Raw genomic sequence first — 24,404 nt, 5'->3', positions numbered from 1 at the left:
TTAAAGTACTCCAGCCTGGTGCCGGATTTGGTGTATGACTATTTTAGAAGAATAAAAAATATATTAAAGTCCACATGGGATTTGATTTTGACCAATCCTCGTAGTTTCATCTACAAATGAAATGAGTTTGAGCCAATCAGAGGTAAAGTAGGCTGGGTCTTTGCCAAGAAACGTGAGGCAAAGTTGATCAAACCTGGGGCCTCATGTACAAACGCTGCGTACGCTGTTTCTTTTTATGCAGACGGTGTGATGTATAAAAATGAAGTTGACGTGAGAATGTGCGGGCCGTCAACATGGCGGATTCTAACTGAAAAGTGCTGAAACTCACCAAACAATACAAAATAAAGTTTCCACTTCAGTTACTGTCATACATCTATTACGTTGACTATGAAAAAACATAATTATACCCGTTGATACTCATAATGTTTCACATTTTTCACACTATTAACTGTTTAATTTGCAGGCTACTTCTGTTAAACATGAGGGTGTGAAATTAATGAAAAATCCACTTAGAAAATAGGCTACTTTCAGTCATCTGTATTTCCCACAGATGAAATATCTTACTCACTGTGCAACAAAAAGATCGGCATGGAAAAATGCAGTTGTTTCTGTGAGTCTGTGGTTGCTGAGGCTCAGACATCCATGGCGCACAGGAGGCGAGACGCACGGATCCATCTATCCATGAACAAACAAAGTGTCGGGTGGGCAAACTCATGTGATGCGTAATTGATCCCGTGGATGATGTGTATGTAAGTGAACAATGTGTAAGAAATGAACCCGACCCGGGCCACCCAACACTGGGCCGAATGCAGCAGCTTTACAGCACTGTTTGGATCAGAAACATAATGTGGAAAAGTGGTAGGAGACTTGGCATAGCCTATACGTTTTAACCACTTCTCCTTACACTAATGTGTAGAACATCGTCAATTGTCTTAATTCTGCACATATTTCTGTTACTGTATTTACTATTTTATTATTGTATTCATGCGTGGCGCAGTGGATCCGTGCGCACTATAACCTGCCGTGGAGACGCTGGCCTCACTACCCTCTCCTCCTGAGTCGGGTCTCCCTCGTGCTGGAAACAGTTTCACTTAGTCAATGGCATTACATCTGTGGGTTAAAACTTCTTATTGTGTGTAATTTGGACTGACACGGACATGCATGTTGTTTGGTAACTGTGGCGCCGCCACTCTTCTCTTGATTTCCACTTCGACATTACATTAAATGTCATTTAGCTTACCTCCCTATGCGGATTTTCGCGTTTCATACTACTCCCTACAGCGTAAATTCACGGATAGATAATGTAAGTCAGTGGAGGACAAAAGGCGTTGATAAACACGCTAAAAAGCGAGTATGTGTCGTGATAACACGGCAGTAATCCATCCATCCATCCATCTTCATCCGCTTATCCGGGGTCGGGTCGCAGGGGTAGCAGCTCCAGCAGGGGACCCCAAACTTCCCTTTCCCGGGCCACATTAACCAGCTCCGACTGGGGGATCCCGAGGCGTTCCCAGGCCAGGTTAGAGATATAATCCCTCCACCTAGTCCTGGGTCTCCCCCGAGGCCTCCTCCCAGCTGGACGTGCCTGGAACACCTCCCTAGGGAGGCGCCCAGGGGGCATCCTTACCAGATGCCCGAACCACCTCAACTGGCTCCTTTCGACGCAAAGGAGCAGCGGATCTACTCCGAGCTCCTCACGGATAACTGAGCTTCTCACCCTATCTCTAAGGGAGACGCCAGCTACCCTCCTGAGGAAACCCATTTCGGCCGCTTGTACCCTGGATCTTGTTCTTTCGGTCATGACCCAGCCTTCATGACCATAGGTGAGGGTAGGAACAAAAACTGACCAGTAGATTGAGAGCTTTGCCTTCTGGCTCAGCTCTCTTTTCGTCACAACGGTGCGATAAATTGAATGTAATACCGCACCTGCTGTGCCGATTCTCCGACCAATCTCCCGCTCCATTGTCCCCTCACTCGTGAACAAGACCCCAAGGTACTTGAACTCCTTCACTTGGGGTAAGGACTCATTCCCTACCTGGAGAAGGCACTCCATCGGTTTCCTGCTGAGAACCATGGCCTCCGATTTAGAGGTGCTGATCCTCATCCCAGTCGCTTCACACTCGGCTGCGAACCGATCCAGTGAGTGCTGAAGGTCACAGGCCGATGATGCCATCAGGACCACATCATCTGCAAAAAGCAGCGATGAGATCCCCAGCCCACCGAACTGCAACCCCTCTCCACCCCGACTACGCCTCGATATCCTGTCCATAAATACTACAAACAGGATTGGTGACAAAGCTTTAGCCCTGGCGGAGGCCAACTCTCACCTGAAACGAGTCCGACTTACTGCCGAGAACCCGGACACAGCTCTCGCTTTGGTCGTACAGAGATTGGATGGCCCTGAGAAGGGACCCCTCACCCCGTACTCCCGCAGCACCTCCCACAGTATCTCCCGGGGCACCCGGTCATACGCCTTCTCCAGATCCACAAAACACATGTAGACTGGTTGGGCATACTCCCAGGCTCCCCCCAGGATCCTTGCAAGAGTAAAGATCTGGTCTGTTGTTCCACGACCAGGACGGAATCCGCATTGTTCCTCTTCAACCTGAGGTTCGACTATCAACCGAACCCTCCTTTCCAGCACCTTGGAGTAGACTTTACCGGGGAGGCTGAGAAGTGTGATACCCCTGTAATTGGCACACACCCTCTGGTCCCCCTTTTTAAAAAGGGGAACCACCACCCCGGTCTGCCACTCCTTAGGCACCGTCCCAGACTTCCACGCAATGTTGAAGAGGCGTGTCAACCAAGACAACCCCTCCACACCCAGAGCTTTAAGCATTTCTGGACAGATCTCATCAATTCCTGGGGCTTTGCCACTGTGGAGTTGTTTAACTACCTCAGCAACCTCCACCAGGGAAATTGATGCCAATCCCCCCTCATCCTCCAGCTCTGCCTCTACCATAGAGGGCGTATTAGTCGGATTTAGGAGTTCCTCAAAGTGCTCCTTCCACCGCCCTATTACCTCCTCAGTTGAGGTCAACAGCGTCCCATCCTTACTGTACACAGCTTGGATGGTTGCCTGCTTCCCCCTCCTGAGGTGGCGAACGGTTTTCCAGAAGCACCTTGGTGCCGACCGAAAGTCCTTCTCCATGTCTTCTCCGAACTTCTCCCACACACGCTGCTTTGCCTCTTTCACGGCAGAGGCTGCAGCCCTTCGGGCCCTTCGGTACCTTGCAACTGCCTCCGGAGTCGTCTGGGATAACATATCCCGGAAAGACTCCTTCTTCAGTCGGACGGCTTCCCTGACCACCGGTGTCCACCACGGTGTTCGTGGGTTACCGCCCCTTGAGGCACCTAAGACCCTAAGACCACAGCTCCTCACCGCAGCTTCAGCAATGGAAACTTTGAACATTGTCCACTCGGGTTCAATGCCCCCAGCCTCCACAGGGATGCACGAAAAGCTCCGCCGGAGGTGTGAGTTGAAAGGCTGTCGGACAGGGGCCTCCTCCAGACGTTCCCAATTTACCCGCACTACCCGTTTGGGCTTACCAGGTCTGTCCAGAGTCTTCCCCCACCCCCTGACCCAACTCACCACCAGATGGTGATCGGTTGACAGCTCCGCCCCTCTCTTCACCCGAGTGTCCAAAACATACGGACTCAGATCAGATGAAACAATTATAAAATCGATCATTGACCTTTGGCCTAGGGTGCTCTGGTACCAAGTACACTTATGAGCATCCCTATGTTCGAACATGGTGTTCGTTATAGACAATCCATGACTAGCACAGAAGTCCAACAACAAACAACCACTCTGGTTTAGATCAGGGAGGCCGTTCCTCCCAATCACGCCTCTCCATGTGTCTCCATCATTACCCACGTGCGCGTTGAAGTCCCCCAGCAGAACTATGGAGTCCCCGACTGGAGCCCCATGCAGGACTCCACTCAAGGTCTCCAAGAAGGCCGAATACTCCGAACTCTTGTTTGGTGCATATGCACAAACAACAGTCAGAGTTTTCCCCCCCACAACCCGCAGGCGTAGGGAGGCGACCCTCTCGTCCACTGGGTTAAACTCCAACGTAGCGGCGCTCAGCCGGGGGCTTGTGAGTATCCCCACACCCGCCCAGCGCCTCACACCCTGGGCAACTCCGGAGAAGAAAAGAGTCCAAACCCTATCCAGGAGTATGGTTCCAGAACCAAGACTGTGCGTAGAGGTAAGCCCCACCAGATCTAACCGGTAGCGCTCCACCTCCCGCACAAGTTCCGGCTCCTTCCCCCACAGAGAGGTGACATTCCACGTCCCCAGAGCCAGCCTCTGCTGCCCGGGTCTGGTCCGTCGAGGCCCCTGACCTTCACTGCCACCTGCAACACAGCAGTAATGGCATACGAATTAGCATGTCATATGCCATTTCATGAGATCAGTCTGAAAGTAGAGATGCACCGATTACAATTTTCTAGGCCGATTCCGATTTTTCATTGAGTTTGACCTGCCGATACCGATTTTAGCCGATTCCGATTAAAATTTTTTTTTAACCACTTTACAGCACACACAAATATTTATTTTCTATCTTTTCTTTAATAGAACATTTTGCATAGAACATAGAAAATTTTTTGTACTATATAAATTGCTCCTGTTGTGGGAAATTCACACACATCTAAAGTGCAATGTTATGGAAGAACCATTTCCTTCTTTTCACATCCAATACCCAACAAAAAAATTTGATATATTTAGCAAACTAGACTTCCGTATGAAAACAGGGAAAACAGGTAATGCATTTGTACAAAAGGCTGTCTATAAGCAGTGATTGTTAGAGTGCATGTCGGAGAATAGCGCGGACACACGCTTCACACCGCGAGCGGGCACGCGCGCCACCTGGCGGAAAAGTGAGAGAAGGAAAAAGAGACTCGCTGTCTAGCCAGTGGAGATCGCGTGTGTGCGTCCTTGAGAACTGCAAGTCGTATAACTTATGTTGTCAGTTCATTGTTTGCTGGTGATTTCGTTGTTTGTGTTCTTCACCTGCTAGCTAGGTTGCACGTGGCTGTTGATTCGATATAATGGCGATTGTTGAACGCCCTTGCTTGTTTGTATTTTATGTGCATTATTTACATGCTACAGTAGTTACACTGCGTTAAGATAATGTAATGTATAGTGGGTTTATTGTTATTATATGCTAGCCTATATATAGTTCCTATGCATTGTGTATGGTCGCCTTTACAATGTTATGTATTTACAGCATTCGACTGGCATAAAATCGCCATATGTCAGACTGACCGGCCGGTCGCCGGTCATGGCCGATCACGTGAAAATCGACCAATTCCGGTCACCAGCCGGTCAATCGGTGCATCTCTAGTTAAAAGACAAAACTGCCTTGACAAAGCTGTCTGTTTCGATTCAGCATGGCAGGTATTTACACATACATGGCTTTGTCCCAGAGTTTGGACGACGCCTGCATGAAAAGCTAAAAAATGCAAAGTTTTCAATGAATACATGAGGCAACTAATCTCAACATGAACAAAAAAAATTAATGTACTTGTTTGCTTTTTGATGATGACCTGGCCAAAGTAACATCACAACATCTAGCAAGTTTTGCTTCCACAATGATTCACTGTAAGATTTTGATATTATTATTATTGTAATATGCCTTAACTCTTAATTTAAAATATGGTAAAAAATGTTTTTAAATTGATACAAACCAAAACTTTTTTTGCACTTTTTATGACTTATTTATTGTGTAATGTAAGGACTTTGACTGTTTTGCCAGTCAAATTCACTTTAATGAGTGCATATTAAAACATGTTTCAGGAGCCCTGGTCTCAGCGCTTGCACTGCTTCTCTGCTGCTCAGTTGTTGTGAACATTTTGATTGATTAGAGTTGTACCAATGCATCAACAAAGAAAATGGCTTTGACATGGATGCTCATGAACCCGACACATTATTAGATAATTATCTATTTCGCGAATGAGCGATTCCACAAATGATAAGAACAGCTTTTGCTCCAGGCACATCGGCTGTCGACTGGCTCATCCTCACTAAAGTCTTGGAAAAGACAAAGTTAGAGTCAAATAAATCCTAAAGAACGATATGTCTGGTGGTTATTGTCAGAATGCCAGCATTACAGCTCCAGACATCTCATACTGCTCCCTGTGCTCTTGCTTCCCCACCTGCTATCCAGACCCAGCAGGCTCATAGTATCTGTCTCAGTCTGGCCTGCAGCCACACAAAGCCACATGCAGAGAAAGTAAGCACAGAAATCCTCTGTCACTACCCTATTTAGCGACTCTTTAGTGCATTAATTTTGACTTTGTGCACTGTCATTTGTCACTTCACTTTTCTTACTTGTGGTTCTGAGTAGCACCAATGGTGACTGTGAGTTCAGTGTGTTGTTTGCCCTCCAGACAGGAGGAGACTGGAGTCCAGTTCCTAGCAGGGTCATAGCAAGTAATAGCAGGGTGGGTGAACCCCCAACCTTTGATAATAGATCAAGGTTCCTAATCACTGTCCTGTATCCACCTGGTGATAAAGCCAGAACTGTTTAGGCCTCCAGCTATCTGCCCAGCAATGGACCACCCCTGTACAGCTCACTGTTGGCTCCTGTACACAAAGGGTGCAGGGACCGGTTTACCACAAGCATGGGCTGCTCAGCTTTCAAGGTCACTAACATCAGTCACGTACCTCAGCTTTATCAGCCAGAGACCCAGGGGCCAGTTCTCCACTAATGTAGGAGACAATTCTATTCATTGCACTCTATGTGCTACCGTTCAGATGTTAAGACTTATTTCTGCTGTAAAACACCGATAACATTACTGTGAATGCATCAACGTTTGAAGACAAAAAACAAATTTGTCAGATAATGTGAATAATACATATAATAATTTGTCTGGTTTTCATTCAGAATATAAACAGACTTCCAGTCGTGCTTTCTTGTAATCTAATTTTGTAAAAGGAAGCTATTATAAACATTGTCAGACTGATGGACCTATGAACACATACCCCCCTCCATGCAGCGCGTCAGCTTGCTTAAAAAGACAAAAATGATGTAGGTAGGCGTCTAAAAAAGTTGTTTCAATAAGTGTTTTGTAAAATTACATATTTGCGCCTACCAGCGCGTAGTTGTTCTTGTGGTTTTGACTGGCATACAATAATTTCCCTCAAAATATGATAATTTTAAGCCTCTGGCATGATAGTTAAAATTTTCCATCTGGAACATTAACAGACAGTGTGAACATGTCCAGACACGCCCGGCCACCGCCCGCCGCTGGCTTCAAACTTCATTTCTGCCCCGACACATAAACTCATCAACTAATCTTACTGTACAAAGCACCAGATACAGAATTTCGTTACAGTTTATTCATCCTACAGTGTGTTGCGCACACACCTATGCTTTCGACACTGTGTTCCCCGAGGATCCATGTTGGAAAAAAAAGTTAACGTATCGTGAACCGCCGCCGGCAGGCAGATCCTGCGCACCGCCCATTGCGCGTTCACTGCACCGCTGCATTAAATCCACATGTCCCGCTCCATTGTCCGATATCTACTCCTTCTTAACACTTTTTAGGCAGCACGGTGGCTCGTGGTTAGCACTTCTGCCTCACAGCAAGAAGAAGTTCTGGGCTCAAATCCAGGTCGTTCCGGGCCTTTCTGTGTGGAGTTTGCATGTTCTCCCCGTGTTTGCGTAGGTTTCCTCCGGGTGCTCCGGTTTCTTCCCACCATGAAGACATGCATGCTAGGTAATTAGGACTACAGTTGAAAATTAGCCGACTGGCTAACACTGGCGCATTTACAGAAATGTTGATTAATGTGCATTGTTGAGTTGACGTCAACTATTAGCTTTGTTGAGATTCACCCGTTTTCAGCAGCAGTTTCAAAATATGAGATTTGCAGAGGAAAGGGATGTCAATGGGACTTTGAGGTTCTCTGTATGTCCTTTTTACACACCGAACTGTCGTAATTCAACTATGACAAGGTAAACTCGGTTTTGCATTCTATCACCCCTTTAAGCCCAGCTTGCTAGAGTGGAATTCAAACTTAATAGCATTAAGTGGGTCCTCGAACATTTTGTAAAGAAACGACGTCCTAAATTACTAACGACTGACGCTACTTTAAAAAGAGGGGGGAGCGATCTTGTGTCCTAAACTACACAGGACTATGATGTAGCACACGGCTGAAGTTGACAGCACGTCTCCTAGCAATGGCCGCTCTAAAATACCAGTGAAGAACTGCCCTGGTGAACACCCACCCAGAGGCTCACAGTAGTTTTCCAAAAATAGGTCCTAAAACAGGTTTATGCTTTTTAAAAAGTGAAAAAATACTCTGTAAATAACTGCTAATAATTATAAATATGATTTGATATAAACTCTTTAAACGGAGAGGTTTAACAACAGCACTTTTCGGTGCAGCAGTAAAGACACCAGCAGCCTACATAGAGAGTGGTTTACAACTACCAATGCACACATCAAAAATACCATTTTTATAACAAAACACCATCTTATGGCCATAAGTGGGAACACCTCTTGGTCTCTGCCACTCATTATAAACAGTGAAAAGGAGAGACTAGTGTGGAGAACCCTTCACAATACTGTCTCTATTTCAGGAGATCATAAAATGGCAAACAAGAGCACACAGTGTGACAAGCCAAAAGCTAACAGCCAGTGGCCATGGATGGAATGGAGAATAGAGAAGAGAGTGAAAGAATCTTAGAGAGAAAGATTCCTTTTTTTCTCCATGGCTCCTTTTCTGGCAAACCTGACCGGCCTCCTGTGGAAAAAGAGCTAGAGTGAAAATGCAGAGTTGGCACAACAATGCGGATCAACAACGCCTGAACAGTGAACCTAACAGATTCAGGCCAACTTTGACCTATCATGGGTGGGTACCCTCTTAGCATTGAAAAGACTGTAGGTATGTGTTCACGATTTACAAGTTTCATGCTGATATTTTTGTATTATGCCAGGAACGTGTTACATTTTGTGGTTTTAATACTTTTATCATCCAACCAGGCATTAAATGTTTTTTTTAAGAAGCTAAGTTCTAGTCCCCATGCACTAGGTAATAGAGCCCGACCGATATATCGGCAGGCCGATATTATCGGCCGATATTAGGCATTTTCCAAACTATCGTTATCTGCATTTATAATGGCCGATAAATGAATATTTAAAAAATAAAATAAAAAAAGGACGAAACACCCTTCAACCATGTTATGAGTGTTGGCGTTGCATAGTTTGTCCACCAGAGGGAGCTCTACAACGTCCCTGTTGGCAACACTGTGTTTAACCCTTTAAGTTTCATATTTTTGTATTTTTTTTACATTTTATTTATCAGAACTTTAATATATTTTGATGTTCCTCTGTTCTGTTGTGACAAAAAAACAAAAAAAAAATATTTTTAAACTGCATTACATATTATTTTAGTGAGGACTCATAAATAACTACAAATAACTAATGTTAGGGAAATCTGTTTATGTTTTGTTAAGCGTTTCTGGATGATTTTTTTTTTTAAATATATATCGGCCGATATATCAGAATATCGGATTTTTAAATCGCCAAATATTTGCATCGATATTGGCCTTAAAAATCCTTCATCGGTCGGGCTCTACTAGGCAAACCTGTACAAGAAAAGGAGTGTACGATTATTAATGTCGGCCTGATAACACCAAGATTGCCCTGCTGAGACCATCCGGTCTTCAAGTAAATGTTGGGATTGGCCTTCCTTTCGCAGTTGATCCAGGAATACAGCCAAATGAGTTTGCAGGAAAACTAGCACCAGGTCAGCTGTTGAGTATCACAAATTTAGCTTTAACAGTTCTACTGTAGTTTTTGACTCATAGGACACAGGGAACAATGACAGTCATACCAATAATACCTTTCTTTGAGGAAAGGCCAAGACCTTTCTGCACAGGCAAATATTAACAGCGAGAACTGGAAAATAAAGGCGAGAGAAGAGATTCTTTGGCAAAGAGATCCATTTCACTGGAATGGGGGTTTTGTTTGGATTCAGAGAAAGGAGAAGTGGAGATGACGCACAAAATGACAGGTCTCAGATCTGAATCCAACACAACACAGCTTTTGTTTAAATAAATCATTGCAAAAAGGTAAATCAGGTAATACTCTAGACAAACACTTTAATTCTTAACAGCACACGCTGGAATCAATCAAACTGAAGTAGAGCTGTGGTCACCACTATATGAGACTGACCTTTGGAGCATTTTCCACCTTTACAATATGTGCTACACTCCAGCAGCATACTTCCAATTTGGAGGGATAACATCAAATATCCAATCCCATTCTTCAACCAGCAGTCCTGACCTCAAACCCATTGAACACTTGTGGGATCAGCTTGGGCGTGCTGTTCGTGCCAGAGTGACCAACATAACCACGTTGGCTGACTTGCAACAAATGCTGGTTGAAGAATGGGATGCCATCCCACAGCAGTGTGTGACCAGGCTGGTGACCAGCATGAGGAGGAGGTGCCAGGCTGTTGTGGCTGTGTATGGTTCTTCCACACGCTACTGAGGCTCCTGTTTGTAAAATGAATAAATTGTTCAATTGCCAATATGTCTTGTTTCTTCAAAATTAAATCATCCAATCCACGAAACACCAAACGAGTCAATGGCAGAATAAGCCGTTTGGCATTGGCAGAGGAGATTTGGCAAATTTTTCATGGGCGCAACCCACATACTCAGCGCTGCTGCTCATCCCACAAATGCATGTTCCTTACAAATGGGGCACCATTTGAAAGTGAACTAAACAGGCTTCCCAACGGTATAAGATTTATTGCCAAAAAGCAATGTTACCACAGAGAAATAATCTACCAAATACAAATTTCCTTACTTTTTGTGCTAAGTTTAATTGTTTTTGGACTACATTTTCAAAATCATTCCAAGACATGAGTGTCTTCGATCTCTGAAAAGGAAGACGATAAGAACATCTTCCAAAATGATGAATGATGAACTACTACTTCAATAGTATAAGTATTGGTAGCACGTCGATGAATACTTACTTCATCTAAAAGGATGTTGGCCTTTCCTAAAAATGCTCTGACTTTGACTTAACTGTGCAATTCAACACGAAAACTCATTCTATTCACAAACTGATCTCTTCTTAGTTATCAGGCTCTTATAATACACCAGAACTATGCAGAAAGCCTGCAAAGTTGGTACACAGGTGCGAAAAGACTGTGAGAAGACATTTGAGTTACGGCTGTTACACAAATGAACTTTATGAGTATACTGGAGCTGTGTGAAGAATGCCCTCCCGGACAAATTCCGTACAAATAAATCTTTTCGAACCACAAAACAAGCTTGGTGGCACAAAGAATATACACAGTGAGTATGCTGTTTACACTGCAGTCGCTCGCTGGGTTCAATCATTTAGTGACAGTATATAAAACGCAGTGAGACGCGGCTATATTCAAAGAGTGTCTAGCTATACCATAAGTTAAGAGACTGGTGGTTTTGATGTTTTGTGATCATAATGAGGGAACTGTTTCCTCAAATGGAGCTTGGCTTAATTAGCAAGAAATTCCATTTGTGTCCCCTTAATTAAGCCAGGAATAGGTTTGGGTTACATGGCATGGCGTTTGATGTAAGGGTGTGGCTGCCACTTAATGTTTTTATTACCTCACTGTTTGTGAGGATCTTTTATGTTTAAATTAGGCAGGTATACATCATGTTGTGGTTAATCACTGTGAGAACTAATGTGTTGGTAAAGTTAAGGACACTTAAATTTGTATTCTATCGACAGCAGCGCTGTGAAGAAGCGGATAGTTTGTTGCGTAGAACCGGATGAAGCTACCTCATTTGAACAATGACAAAGTCAAACCACTAAATCTATCTCAAATGTTTTCCTTTTGCCTTTTCTTTCACACAAGATTTAAAGTCATAAATGTCAGAGAAAGCAGAAATCAGAGCTATCCACCTTTTGTTCTCGGAAAATTCTTGTGTTGTGCCTTTAGCTACAGGGTTTGGGGAAAGAACAACACTTCTGTGGCTGTAACTCTGCAGAGGCTCCTAAAACCAGACAGAGCTCAATGGTTTCTAGGAGACACTGCGAAGGGTGGACATCAAATCTCAGCGAAGAATGCTAGAAAGCAATGAAACCTCATGGAGGACAATAGGCTCATCTGTGGAGTAAACGACTGTCCTCGCTCTCCGATCAAACCCGTGTACAAAGCAAAGCAGAGAAAGATATTTAACTCCTCACTGAAAACAAATGTAAATTAAAACATACATTCTACACAAAACTGCAAAGTCAGTGTGTTAGTGATACAAAGAGAGAGAAGAAAAATGGAGAAAAAATATGGGCCTGCAGAGACATGAATATTGCATGTGATTTCATTGTCCCCCTGTGAGAATGACAGAATGAGCTGTGCACTTGTAATAATTTGTCACACACGTGTTTTTAAGGATAGAAGCACTGTGCAGTGTTATGACGCACAACACAGACCGTGTTAAGTACTCGTGAATTTGAGCATGTGTGTGCGTGTAAACGAACATAGCTGCTTTGAACTCACAGTCATCTCTTGGCCCTGGCACAGGATTTCCAGCTGCTGTTGGATCTCTCTGAGCCGCCTCTCCTGCCCTCTCCTCTCCTTTATATCCAGCAGGAACTGCTCTCCTGGCTGCGGGTCCCCATCGCACTTCCAGCCAACCTCTGAGCCATGGCCCTGATATACAGCACACACAACTGGTTCTCACAGGGAGCAAACATCTCATCTCACATGCGGACATGCTTGGGTTCTCTCCTAGAGCTGCACTCACGGATTATGGCTGTCACTGGGAAACATTTAAAAATGGATCAAAATCCGTAAAAATAGATCATCACAATCAATTTGAGTGAAAGTTTTCCATTTCTCCAAATTACAGTATGCTTAGTCTCGCTTTGCCAGACCCTCCTCCAAAGCACGCTGGAGGAGAGTCTTGCTACTCCACATAGCATCCGGGGATGGGAGGAAAACGTGCTTTGATTTATTGGCATTTCTAAGCACTGGAAAAAGCCGCGGTGCCGCTGTAAAATAGGCTTGGAAGGAACTTTTTTGGTTGCACGTTTTAAAAGTAGTTTTAGTCATGCAACAGAAAACTCAGATTGGACAGATAATCTAGCTAGCTGTCTGGATTTACCCTGCAGCGATCTGAGAAAAGGTTAACCATAGTCCTCATAAATCGACTGGAGTTTAAAATGCCAACACAAAGGAAGCCCAAGGCAACGGATATCCGGCCTAAATGAGTGAATCTGGCGGATTTTCCGGTGGCAACAAAGCAATCCCGGAAGTGGAACGTCAAGGATATAGACTACAGTATGCCTAACTCTGTTTAAATGTCATCATTGTGGTGTTTTCTTTTTTTATGATTAACAATTTATTTGTTCCTTAAAACATACACTTTACAACACAAACATATCCCCTCCCCGCCCAAACTATGGATGTATTAAGAGAACTGGATACAGTGTTCGGTGGGAAGCCCCGTACATTCCAATGAGAGTGCTCAAAAGCGCATAAAACAAACATGGAGCATTGGCTCTTCCGCGTTGACTGGCCCATGACATCACGATGGACATGCGCACTAGCAAAAATTTGTTTGTGTTGTCGTAGCAACCAGTAGCAACATGCACGTTCATGAGCTTCTCTCTCTTGTCTCTTACATCCATGGTAAATGTGGCGAACTCATGAACTCGCCGTTTTATTGTCTAAAATATTCACTAACGTTAAACATTGTGTTTTCGTTGTTCCTGATCGTTTACATGCTTATCTAAATAAACGATGGATGTATTTAGACAAGCAAAGAGATGTAATCGTTATGTCGCGCTACTAGCTAGCGCTAGCTATTAAGGTTAGCCTGCAGTTTCGTAAACAGGGCTCATCCATGGCTTCATCCCTCATCCACGTTTTACAAGCTTTACAGCATACAGCCCTCGGATGTATCATAAGAGAGAACCAAGGCGATGTAATCACTAGCTTATTAATAATAATAATAATAATAGTAATAAGACGTTTTAAACAAGGACCCTTTAATTGTTAGGGCTAGTTAGTTGATGTACCCCCCAAAAAATTATCTGCTGAAATATAGACGTTTCTTTCGCCATGCAAAGTCTATGTGAAAAGTCTTTCTGGGCCATGTGGTGCAGTACCATTGTTATCCGCTACGCCCATGGTGGCTTTTAGACATGGCGCTCTTCCTGGGGACTTGGCCCGAACACCCCCACTCGTCATCACCATTCACTTAGACAAAATTAAGAAAAAATGACATAATAACCATAACATTCAAGACAATATAATAAAATAACCAAATAGACAAACTGTAAACCAAATAAACATATGTATATATGATAACACCCTAAGCACACATACTATACGCTTCTCCCCAGCACATAGCTTCCTAGTAGTCCTCCAGAAAGCATAAGTACTTTCCCCATTTTCTAGTGTAGACATCCAATCTGGCAAGTTTATATGACATCTTTTCAAAGGCTGCAACTCTAGCCTTCTCACAAGCCCGCTCCTGAATTGACGACACCCCTTTATTCCTCCATCCTCTTAGAATAATCTGTCTGGCTATCATTAAACTAGTTTGGACCCAACTTCTTATGTGCTTATCTATTCCGCTTAGGATTGATCCATTCTGGTGTGTTCTAAAGACGTAGAGATGAACAGCAACCTTTCTCTCCTGATTTATAGACAGCACAGAGAACCTGAGAAAGCCCAAATACCTCAGTTACAGTCCACATGGGTCCAACATAAATCACATATTTATGGCATCCACATGCACTGGGTTAACACAATAGACTGCGAGCTGCAAACTTTAAAAAAAGGGCAGGAGGAAATGCAAGATTCATGCCTGGAGGAGCATCCGCAGACAGCTTATAAGTGAGAGGCTTGTCTTTCTGATCTTTTCCGTTTGGACTCGGCCATAGAGAACAATCAAATGTGAAATCTTCAGCTTTAAATGAAACATTTCGATGTCTATAACTAATAGGTCATAAGTCTGTCACATACCGAAATACTATACGAAGGAATAGCTTCTGCAGACGTAGTATGATGAACAGTAGGTGCTGAAAAGCGAGCATAATTGTGGCAAATCTTAAAGGATAGGTTAAACTGTTCATATCTTTCCCCACCCCACCCATAGTTGATTTCTTTATAAGTAAGGATTAAAAAACAACAACACTGTCGAGACTGACCAGTGAATGACCTGTGGTACGGTCATATTTTGACCTCTAAAAATACACAACTACTCTATAAAAGCAGCAGCTAGGTTGAAAAATTGTTAGGTCAGAGAGGATATTGCCAACCGCAGGGCTGTTTTGTGTCAATCCAGTGCCATGTGGTTGAAATCTCCATCTCTCTTGGTTAGTCTGGATGCCAGGCAAGCGTATGTATGATCTAATAATGTTGAAATTTATGGATATTTCATAAAAAGGTCGACATCTCAGTAGCGACTTGCATACAGCAAAATGGTAGGTTACCAAAGACAGCAGGACTTTGGAAATTGTGAACTTAAACTCTGAGTTGCTAAATCAAGTTTGACACATGTATGGTAGGATGTAATCTTAGTTAAACCCAGGGTAGGAGAGGAGTTAAGTGGACCCAGTGTCTTTACAAGAAGAATGATTGCTTCTGCCGTTGTTAAAAAACAAAACAGACATGCTTACTCGACTTATAGCACGTATTGCATTTACACACATTTTAGGCCTAACTTTAATAATTAAATCTTGCCAAACACAAGAAGATCTTTCCCCAAGTGTGTGTGGCCTCACCTACCAGTGTCCTCGGGCCCCCTATAAGGAAATAATGACAGCTTCTATCTGAAGCCTCTTTTAAGTGTTCGTTACTAGAGCCCTTCAGTTAGAACTCCCTCATCCAGACTACAAAAGCCAGGACCACGACAGGACCAGGCTGCTGTCATGCCACCAGAGTAAGAAACGCAGCGTTCCAACCAGGAAAAATAAAAATTAAAGTCTAGCTTTACCACCGTCCTCACACCACTAAATGTACGTTTCTAAAAAAGCCCAAATCTTTGGGAGAAACAGTTTATTTAATTTGGAAATGACAGCTGCCCTACTTTTCAAGAACTATAGACTACAAACTTTAAAATTGTCTGTGGGGCTTAGCAATGATAAAGCTATCACTGACCAAAATCTGATTGAATTTGGCATGTATGTCGCATATTTTCTTACTTACCAATTCTCTGTGGCTAAATTACCACCCTATGAATTTTGGTGAGTGTAAGGGGAAAGTCCACAATCTTTGTATAAACTTCACTGATTTGACTAATTACAGCAAAGATAGATGGTCCACAAATGACACATCATGTTTCCAGGCTTTCACCTTCTCATTACTGTATCTCTGCCTTGTATTACCATAGTTACAACAAAGGAAAATTAAGCAAAGCTGGGAAGTTTACATAGTTTGTAAGTCCCAACGATTTCCTTTTCTCTCTGTGTAGACACAGTGTTAAACTACAAGTGATACAATTAAGTCTCAATGGAGCTAATTATAGTATTCAGATTCAACAAACTAAATCAGAAAGATATTTTTTATTAGATTTTTAATAGACAAAAGCATCTGCACACTCAAATCTCTGCAAAAATCTATTTCATTTAGCAAGCTTTTGGTCATCTTTTTAATCCAAAGGAATAAAACAAGATTTAAAGTCATGCAAGCATCTTTGTGAGACTGTAGGCCTACTTATTTAGGCACAGCGGTGCTTTCAGCTAACTGCTAACATCAGCATGCTAACATGACACACTTGCTAATTAACACTAAACACACACAACTAAGTACAGCTTAGGCTGATAGGAAAGTCATCAGCTTTGCAGGTATTTGGTCATAAACCAAAGTATATTTTGACCTGATGATGGTGCCAGATGAACAGTCACTAAAGTGACTATGGTTCATTCTCAGGGGGACATGAATGTCTGTACCAAATGTCATGGCAATCCATCCAATAGCTGAGATATTGCACTCAAAACCACAAATGTATACCTCATGGTGGAACGAAAAAGTCAGACGATCACCAAGTCAATAGACTTCCCCATCTAAAAACCATGAATATCTTTAAATAAGTTTACTGCCAATCTATCCAGTAGATGTGGAGATATTTTACTGGATAAGCGACAACTTTGACCTGCTGGTGGCACTATAAGAAAAGTCAGGCGATCACCAAATCTCCCAAAAACTATTAGGATTTATTCTTTTGGCAGTTCATCAAAAGTTGTTGAGAGATATTTCAGTTTGGACCAAAGAGGCGGGTTGACCGACTGACCGACCATCATTGCTAACAAATACACTGTATTGTGTCGTACAAGGTTCATCTGCACTAGAGGATGGATACCCGAGCCCGACGGGCCGGGCTGGGTTTGGACAGATATTTAGAAATGATGTTCGGGTTCGGGTCGGGCTCGGTCACATCAGCGCGATAAGGCATTTGTTGTAAAATGGTGCTGCGGCTCCTTTAACTAAGTAAAGTTTTGTACACAGTGTGTGCGGTGTCCAAAATAAACCCCAGACTGAAAGCCAAGCTCATTCATTTGCTCACCTGAAACGGGATTTTAACCCCGACGTTATTCATTTTATAACCTCGGCCCTGGAGGTAACGAGTCTCCCCTGGTTTTCTGACCACGGTCGGAAACAAAGCAATCAGGAAAGGTTAACACATTGAACATTTTAAATTAAACAGCTTACAAACAGCGCTTGTTGCCCCGTGTGCGCTGATACGCTCATCTGTTGACATTTCCGAATGCCTTCCTACAGTTGCCTAATAAAAGCGGGCTTTCCACACAAACAAACATACATGTGTCATTAGTATGAGAAAAAAATTTGATTTTAACTGTGTCGGACGCGGACCGGGCTCGGACAGAAAAATGCTTTTCGTGCTTTAAATGAAATGCCAAATAAAACATATTGGATATTGTTAGCAACTTTAAAATACTGCATGTAAATGTGTACTATCTTTGACAACTGACAATTGAAAGCTGTATGAGATCATAAGTGTTGTTAACCTGACACAGGGTAGCCTAAAACTTATTATTTTCAATACTTTATCCACAATATCTCTAAATACTGTATATACCTGATTAAGCACTACTAATAAATGTTTAGATCCATTTCCAAAGGCATTGGCAAGAATAAACGGTAGATTAGTCTATGACCTTGTGCCAGTCAAATTGTAGTAATGATTCACTTCTTGGAGAAGAATAAGGGAATGTTTTGTAATAGATTCCAGTGATTGTTCTAATACAATATGTGTGCTTCATCTTCTGGAATGTGTGATAGCTTTAACTTAATATGAGGTTAGAATGACTGATTTCCAAATAGAGAGACCAGGGTTCAGCTTATCTGAACATCAGCAAAATGCTGGTAATTGGCTCTCCTCAGAGGAGCCACTTGACATGCTGTTGAAGATCTCCAATAATCACATCACCTATCTGGGTCACAAGACCGCTGGGAGGCCACAAAGATCTAGACTTTCTTTTCTTTCAGTATGAAAAACATGTCAAACATAATTATCTTTCAGCCTATTGATGAAATATCAAATGAAAGCCTTGGACTTTGATGTTGCATTAGTGTCAAGAGTTGATATAAAGTGCAGCATTATAAATATTACACTGACTGCGAGCTGCGCCTTGAATGCAGAATAAATGTTAATTTTAAAATGGAAAAGGTAATTTGTGCATGATAAGACGACGCCTGAGAAGCTGTCCTTGTTTCACCTTACTAGTGCCAACGGGCGATTACTTGGCCTGTGGTATTGCTGCTTGCAGAATTCATCAAAAACTAATTGTACCCCAAAATGACTTACAGAAGGACCCCAAACCACTTAATAGGCAACTCCACTGTATAGCCTACTACTGACTTACAGCGTAGGCTACTTCTACATCAGAGGAAGACATTGTACTACTGTATTTACCTGACAGAGAACGCTGCAGATTCGGAATGTAATCACAAAATATCACAATGAAAATGTGGAGTAATCAGACATTAGCGGCATGGACTCATGGCAGTGCGCTACTGTTGAGTTTAAAAAGTTAAAACATTGGTGATGTTTTTAGAGCAATATACTTTTAGGTTAAAACTGTAACCTATTTTATGTAAACTGCCATGGGACTGAGTGCAACTGAGCCGAAAAACATTGTATCAATAATAACTGCCCCACACCAACCCAAGCTGCAATGTGTTGTGTTAATTAGGTCATGTCTGTGAATTTGCATACTGGAGGAGACTCGGGGGCCATCCACACGGAGACGCTTTTTGGTGCAAACGCACATGTTTAGCATCGTTTGAGCCCGTCGTCCACACGAATCCACGCACTGCCTGAAAATGCACTTTTTTGAAACCTGGTCCCAGGGTGAAAAAATTCGAAAACGGCTCCCTTTTGGCTTCGTTTGGACGGCGAAGCCGCATACTTATCGTATCGATGATGTCATCGCCACACCCCTCGACCTCTTACCCGCGGCCACTGACACACACACACGACTGCGGTGAAGCTATAAGCGAGCATATCCCATCTCCATGGTCAAACAAGCTCACGTCATCTAAATACTTGTCTAAATTAATGTCTCTGCTCCCTGACACTTCCCTCTGCTCTGCGGTTCTGGATTCTACACAAAATATATTGATAACGTTATGTAGCTAACGTTAAACATCGCTAACGTTATGTTAACGTTAGCTGCTATGGTTATCTGTTTATAAAGTGGAAGTAGACAACTTATCAACTAGCTAGCTAATCTGTCTGCTTATCAACTCCTTGAACGGATTATAGTAACTTTTAGCACGGCTTATTGTAGAAAGGCTACTGCCAGAAAAACGTGTAGATTATCAAAAAGACATTGGATCATTGATGTTTGTTATAATGCCGATGTTAGCTAGTTAGCGTGCTAACGTTAGCTCTGCCAGCTAGCACGCTGCAATCATGTACGATGGCAGACAGATTTGCAAAATAAAAAGCAATCCAACAGCACATTATACAATGTAAACAAAGACAAGTATAACTTGCAGTATAAAATGAGCAGTGGTGAAAGTTACTATAGTCCACAGATGTATTAAGAGAACGTTAGTCTAGCTAGTCATGTTATGATGGGAAGTGGAAGTGACGATGCTCTTCTTTTCCGTTTTTTGGTGAATTTCTGTAACAGAAACAGCGCCGCCTATAGGCCTGGAATATGAAGTAGCGCGTTGAGTCATTTACAATTGGATCCGTTTGGACGCAACTATTCTTGAAACGAATCCAGGGAAAACGGGTAAAAAAAAAGATCGTTTTGGTACTTGTGGACGTGGCCTTATTTTCCTCACAGGAAAGATAACTTTTGACCCAACCATTTGGGAGCCGCCCCTGCTGAGTTGAGACTAGTTTAGGATAATAGAAATGTTTATCTCTGTAAGATTGACTAGAATTGATCCTCACGCTAGAATCCTTTGATCTGTGTCCGGGAAAAATCCCCAGAGTTCATGTTAGAGGTGTGGCCATCTCACCTAAGGAAATTAAGGAAGCCAATGAGATGCGCCCAACACATCACCATGCCAACGACGGGCCAATGGGATTAGAATCATAATCAAGCACATATCTGCGTTCATCAACCAGCAGAGAGAGAGAGAGAGAGAGAGAGAGAGAGAGAGAGAGAGAGAGAGAGAGATATATCTCGTGCCGGATTGTTAATAAATTAAACATTTCAGCAGAGGTGTTCATTTCCATACAGGTTTAGTGGCTTGACGGTTAACGGTGAAGTAGGGGATTTGATTCGTGGGGGTATTTTGGCGACTTAATTAACCCGACCCAGGGTGAGTCTGATGTATCTGCCGGGTTCAGCTCTGAGATTTTCTTGCATTGCACAGCGCTCTGAAGGAATAATCTCCGAGATTAGGCTATGGTATGTTCTGCCAGCTCACAGCAATTTAATACAATAGCAGGAAAAGAGTCCCCGCCCCCCCCGCTGTTCTAAAGCGTTCTGCATGTGGCGTCTGCTGATGTGCAGGTTACCTTCCCCCCAAACACGCACTCACATATATACAGATATGTCTCACTTTATAAGATAGATAGCCTGCCTATTAGTGGCATCACGCTCTGTCTGCACTTGTTGTCTGGTTGTGCTTTGCATGTTTGCATGAATTGTCGTTTGTTTATTCAAAGTCAAAGACTTAGTAGTGCTACTTTGCACATTTTTGTGGGTCTGAGGTGTATGTCACATTTTAGCTGCCAAAGCTCTGCTGCTCTCTGTCTCTGGTCATCAGGGTGAGACGGGGAGTGGCTAGTGGCTAGAGCGGCAAAAGCCAATGTGTGCTTCTTTTACCTATATATTTAACGATATCTTTTGCATTTCTAATCCAAACAACGTCAAACGCACTTACTCGTGCCACACTTACTCGTGCCACACTTACTCGTGCCCGTAGCAAGACACCTGTCAAGTTTAATATCCATTGGACTAACGGTTCAAGAGATATGCGCATAACACACACATACACACACTGACAGACAGACGTTCCAGCAATTTTTAGATTAGGTTCAGATTTTGCTTTCCGACAATATGAAAAAAAAAATCCCAATTGCTGTGAGCAAAACCATCATTAGTAGATTATATGTATCATACAACTTTAATCAAGCATTCACATTCATTAAGTGGTTATTGATTGCAAATAGAGGCAATACATACCATTTAGTGGATGTCATGGTGTTAAACAGCTGCAGTGGTTAATGGATCACTGTTGTCCAAAGTGACAAAATAGGAAAGATTGTGGGGATTACTTATGTTTATAAATCAAAACAATTCTTGGATGCCACTCAGCAATACTAAGTGTCATATTAGTTTTGTTAGACCTTGGAAGGAGCGATTGAGATTGGTAGCCTGGAGCTTCTCTGCTCTAATGTGGGTTGCATCTGTGGTGCGATTTGCCAAAACTAACAGCTGGATCCTCTCATGCAGACGTCTTTTCAGATCAGGAAAACAAGACAAGAAAACAAGACATACAATTAGGTCACCCGTTACGTATAAGTGTCCTGCTGCAATATAAGAAGAGGATGCACTAGTCTACTGCTTGCTTCAGGTTCCCTCTTACATTAGGTGTTTAGGTGGACTGCCTGACCAGGCCAGAGCCAGAACAAGAACCGCTGAGAGCTTGATGAACTTGTTCACACGCTCAAGACGAGCTAAACAGGGACAACATGCTCTGAGGCAGCTAATCCAAGGAAGTGTCAACGATAGCAAAACATAAATGCTACCGCATACTCCAAACAAACTAATTTGTACAAGATGTGGTCTTTTCAACCAAGTTCTCTATACCTCATTCAAACTAGCTAAAATTGATGGATGAGCTGTCATGGAAATTGCAAACATGATGCAAAGAGTTGCACAATTCAAAGAAAGGACAAAACACTCAATGGGTTTTTCCTTGAAAAACACTTATGTGATGTGGAGGTGAGCCAGCATTTCAAACAGCAGTTTGTGTTAGCGTGCAGTAGCCACAAAATGGCTCATTGGCCTTGACTGTGGGGGCCTTTGTTATATTAAAAATGTCTGCTGGTCACATTAAGTCATTCAGTCATTAAAAAACAGATAATGAAAACAGCATGTTTTTGCTATACACTGAGATAATGGTAATTTACAATCCCTAATACCCATCTGTTTATACAGAGGTACTCAATACGAAAATATGTCTTGTTAACGGCTCTTGTCTACATATTGCAAAGGGACATTGCTGTTATGATGAAAGGGAGCCTGCTATACTGACTCACTCCAAGATGGCTGGCGTTGTTCAGAACAGCATGCTCCTCTCTTTCTCTCTGTTTCTGTCTCTATGCAAATCTGAAGGATAGTAGGAGCTCTGGCTGTGCCACGTGGACCCAGGCTACCTGCCAAGGCCTGTCCACATGCCTTGCCACGAGCACTGTGTGAGCTCGGGAGTAAGCTGTTCGGAAGCTATGGCTGAGAGTCTTTTGACTTTACTCTCTTTCCCGTATTTCTTTCTCTGTCTCTCAGACTGACATTTTGCCCCCACTATGACCTGTAAACATCTGCCAAGTTTTAAGACAGAGGTGCTGTAACACATATGTCTGCCATACATGTTATATACCTGCCTGCATGCTTACACTTGGGTAGGCAAGGTAATGGAAATTGCACAAAGGCTAGTCTATATCGACAACGTTCCACTTCCGGGATTGTTTAGGTGCCGCCGAATATTCCGCAGCGCTGTGGAGGAAGGTCTGACAATGCGAGACTAGACAAAGGCTAACTCTTAACACTGTAATTCCTTCCCCTCCTCCTTCTGTGAAGTCAGACCTCAAATTGATCTACTCAATGAGAGACAATAAGAGAGGGTTATCAGCATCTTAAAAATGTCCAAGATATGAATGATTTGTTTGTATATGGGTCATGTTTTTACATCAGTATTTTGGATCTGTGTTAGATGACTTGGTGATTGCTGAACATTCCTGGTGTATTAGAAGATTAACTTGTGGGTCATCTGGACTTTATACTTGCTTTTTCTTTCTTGATTTTTTTTCCAGAACCGAGGGTGGTCTGGAGCAATCTATGTTGCACAGATCAAAACCTCCTGGTGCATCTTACAATCAAAAAAGCATGTTGAATGTGATTCTGGGTTCAAATATCCACACCACCTGTGTATTCTCAGTATCTTAACAGAATCCAAAGAGCAATCAAAGGTCAAAAAAAGTTTGATCTTATTGAAGTTTTCACTGCTTGTGCTGTGGAAGAAAATATTGCATCTGGGATCACTCCAAATCATTGTAAATACTTCACAGTCTATGGCTTTTACTGTGGTTAAAAGAGACTCACAGGGTCATCTCCACCCAGGAACACTTCAGTGATATAAGGTAATTTAAGTGTTTGCCAAATAATGACACAGACAGAAATTAATTCGAACAAAGAGCTTTAAGAAGCAGACCATGTAAAATATTTATCAGAAGCATCTGAAGGGAAAGCATCCAAGCATCTTTTGGCCCTTCTTGTCCCCCAGTGACACTTGCTGTGTTTTGTCAGGCACAGTATCTGACCTACATTTCAGCTCAATGGAATGGTGCTTTATCAATGATGAGAGATTAAATATGGGACTGTGAGCATTGTAAGTGTGATGCTTGAAAGAATAGTTTGCCAGATAACAGCTAGCCTGGCTGTGTCCGAAACCACGTTGTTTTTACACTTCGGCTTTCGTACGAATTAAACAAATGAAATAAAACATGGCAAACAAGCTTAGAAGTGTGTTCAAACAGAAGGCGTAGCACATTTTTGCCTCACATCTTTCACATAAATTTGCCCACTCGACTTTATGCAGTTTTTGCAGTCCTCGTTGAGTCGCCCAGAACAATGTATACTGCCCAGACGTTAGCTGTAAGCTAGTCTCGCTTTGCCAGACCTACCTTCACAGCGCTGCGGAGGAGGGTCTGGCTAGTCCACACAGCATTCTGGGATGGGAG

General features: G+C 42.8%; 1 protein-coding gene across 1 annotated transcript in view; it reads right to left on the bottom strand.

Annotated features, from left to right (window-relative positions):
• Positions 1 to 24,404, bottom strand: part of fsip1 (fibrous sheath interacting protein 1) — a 41,018-nt gene that overhangs the window by 7,295 nt on the left and 9,319 nt on the right. Inside the window, exon 9 of the mRNA XM_078276710.1 lies at positions 12,503 to 12,655. Coding sequence (XP_078132836.1) covers positions 12,503 to 12,655 — 153 coding nt within the window. The remainder of the gene's footprint in view (positions 1 to 12,502; positions 12,656 to 24,404) is intronic.

This window comes from Sander vitreus, chromosome 20, assembly GCF_031162955.1.
Source record: "Sander vitreus isolate 19-12246 chromosome 20, sanVit1, whole genome shotgun sequence".
Classification (NCBI taxonomy): Eukaryota; Metazoa; Chordata; class Actinopteri; order Perciformes; family Percidae; genus Sander; species Sander vitreus.
This window is presented reverse-complemented; position numbering and strand designations above follow the sequence as displayed.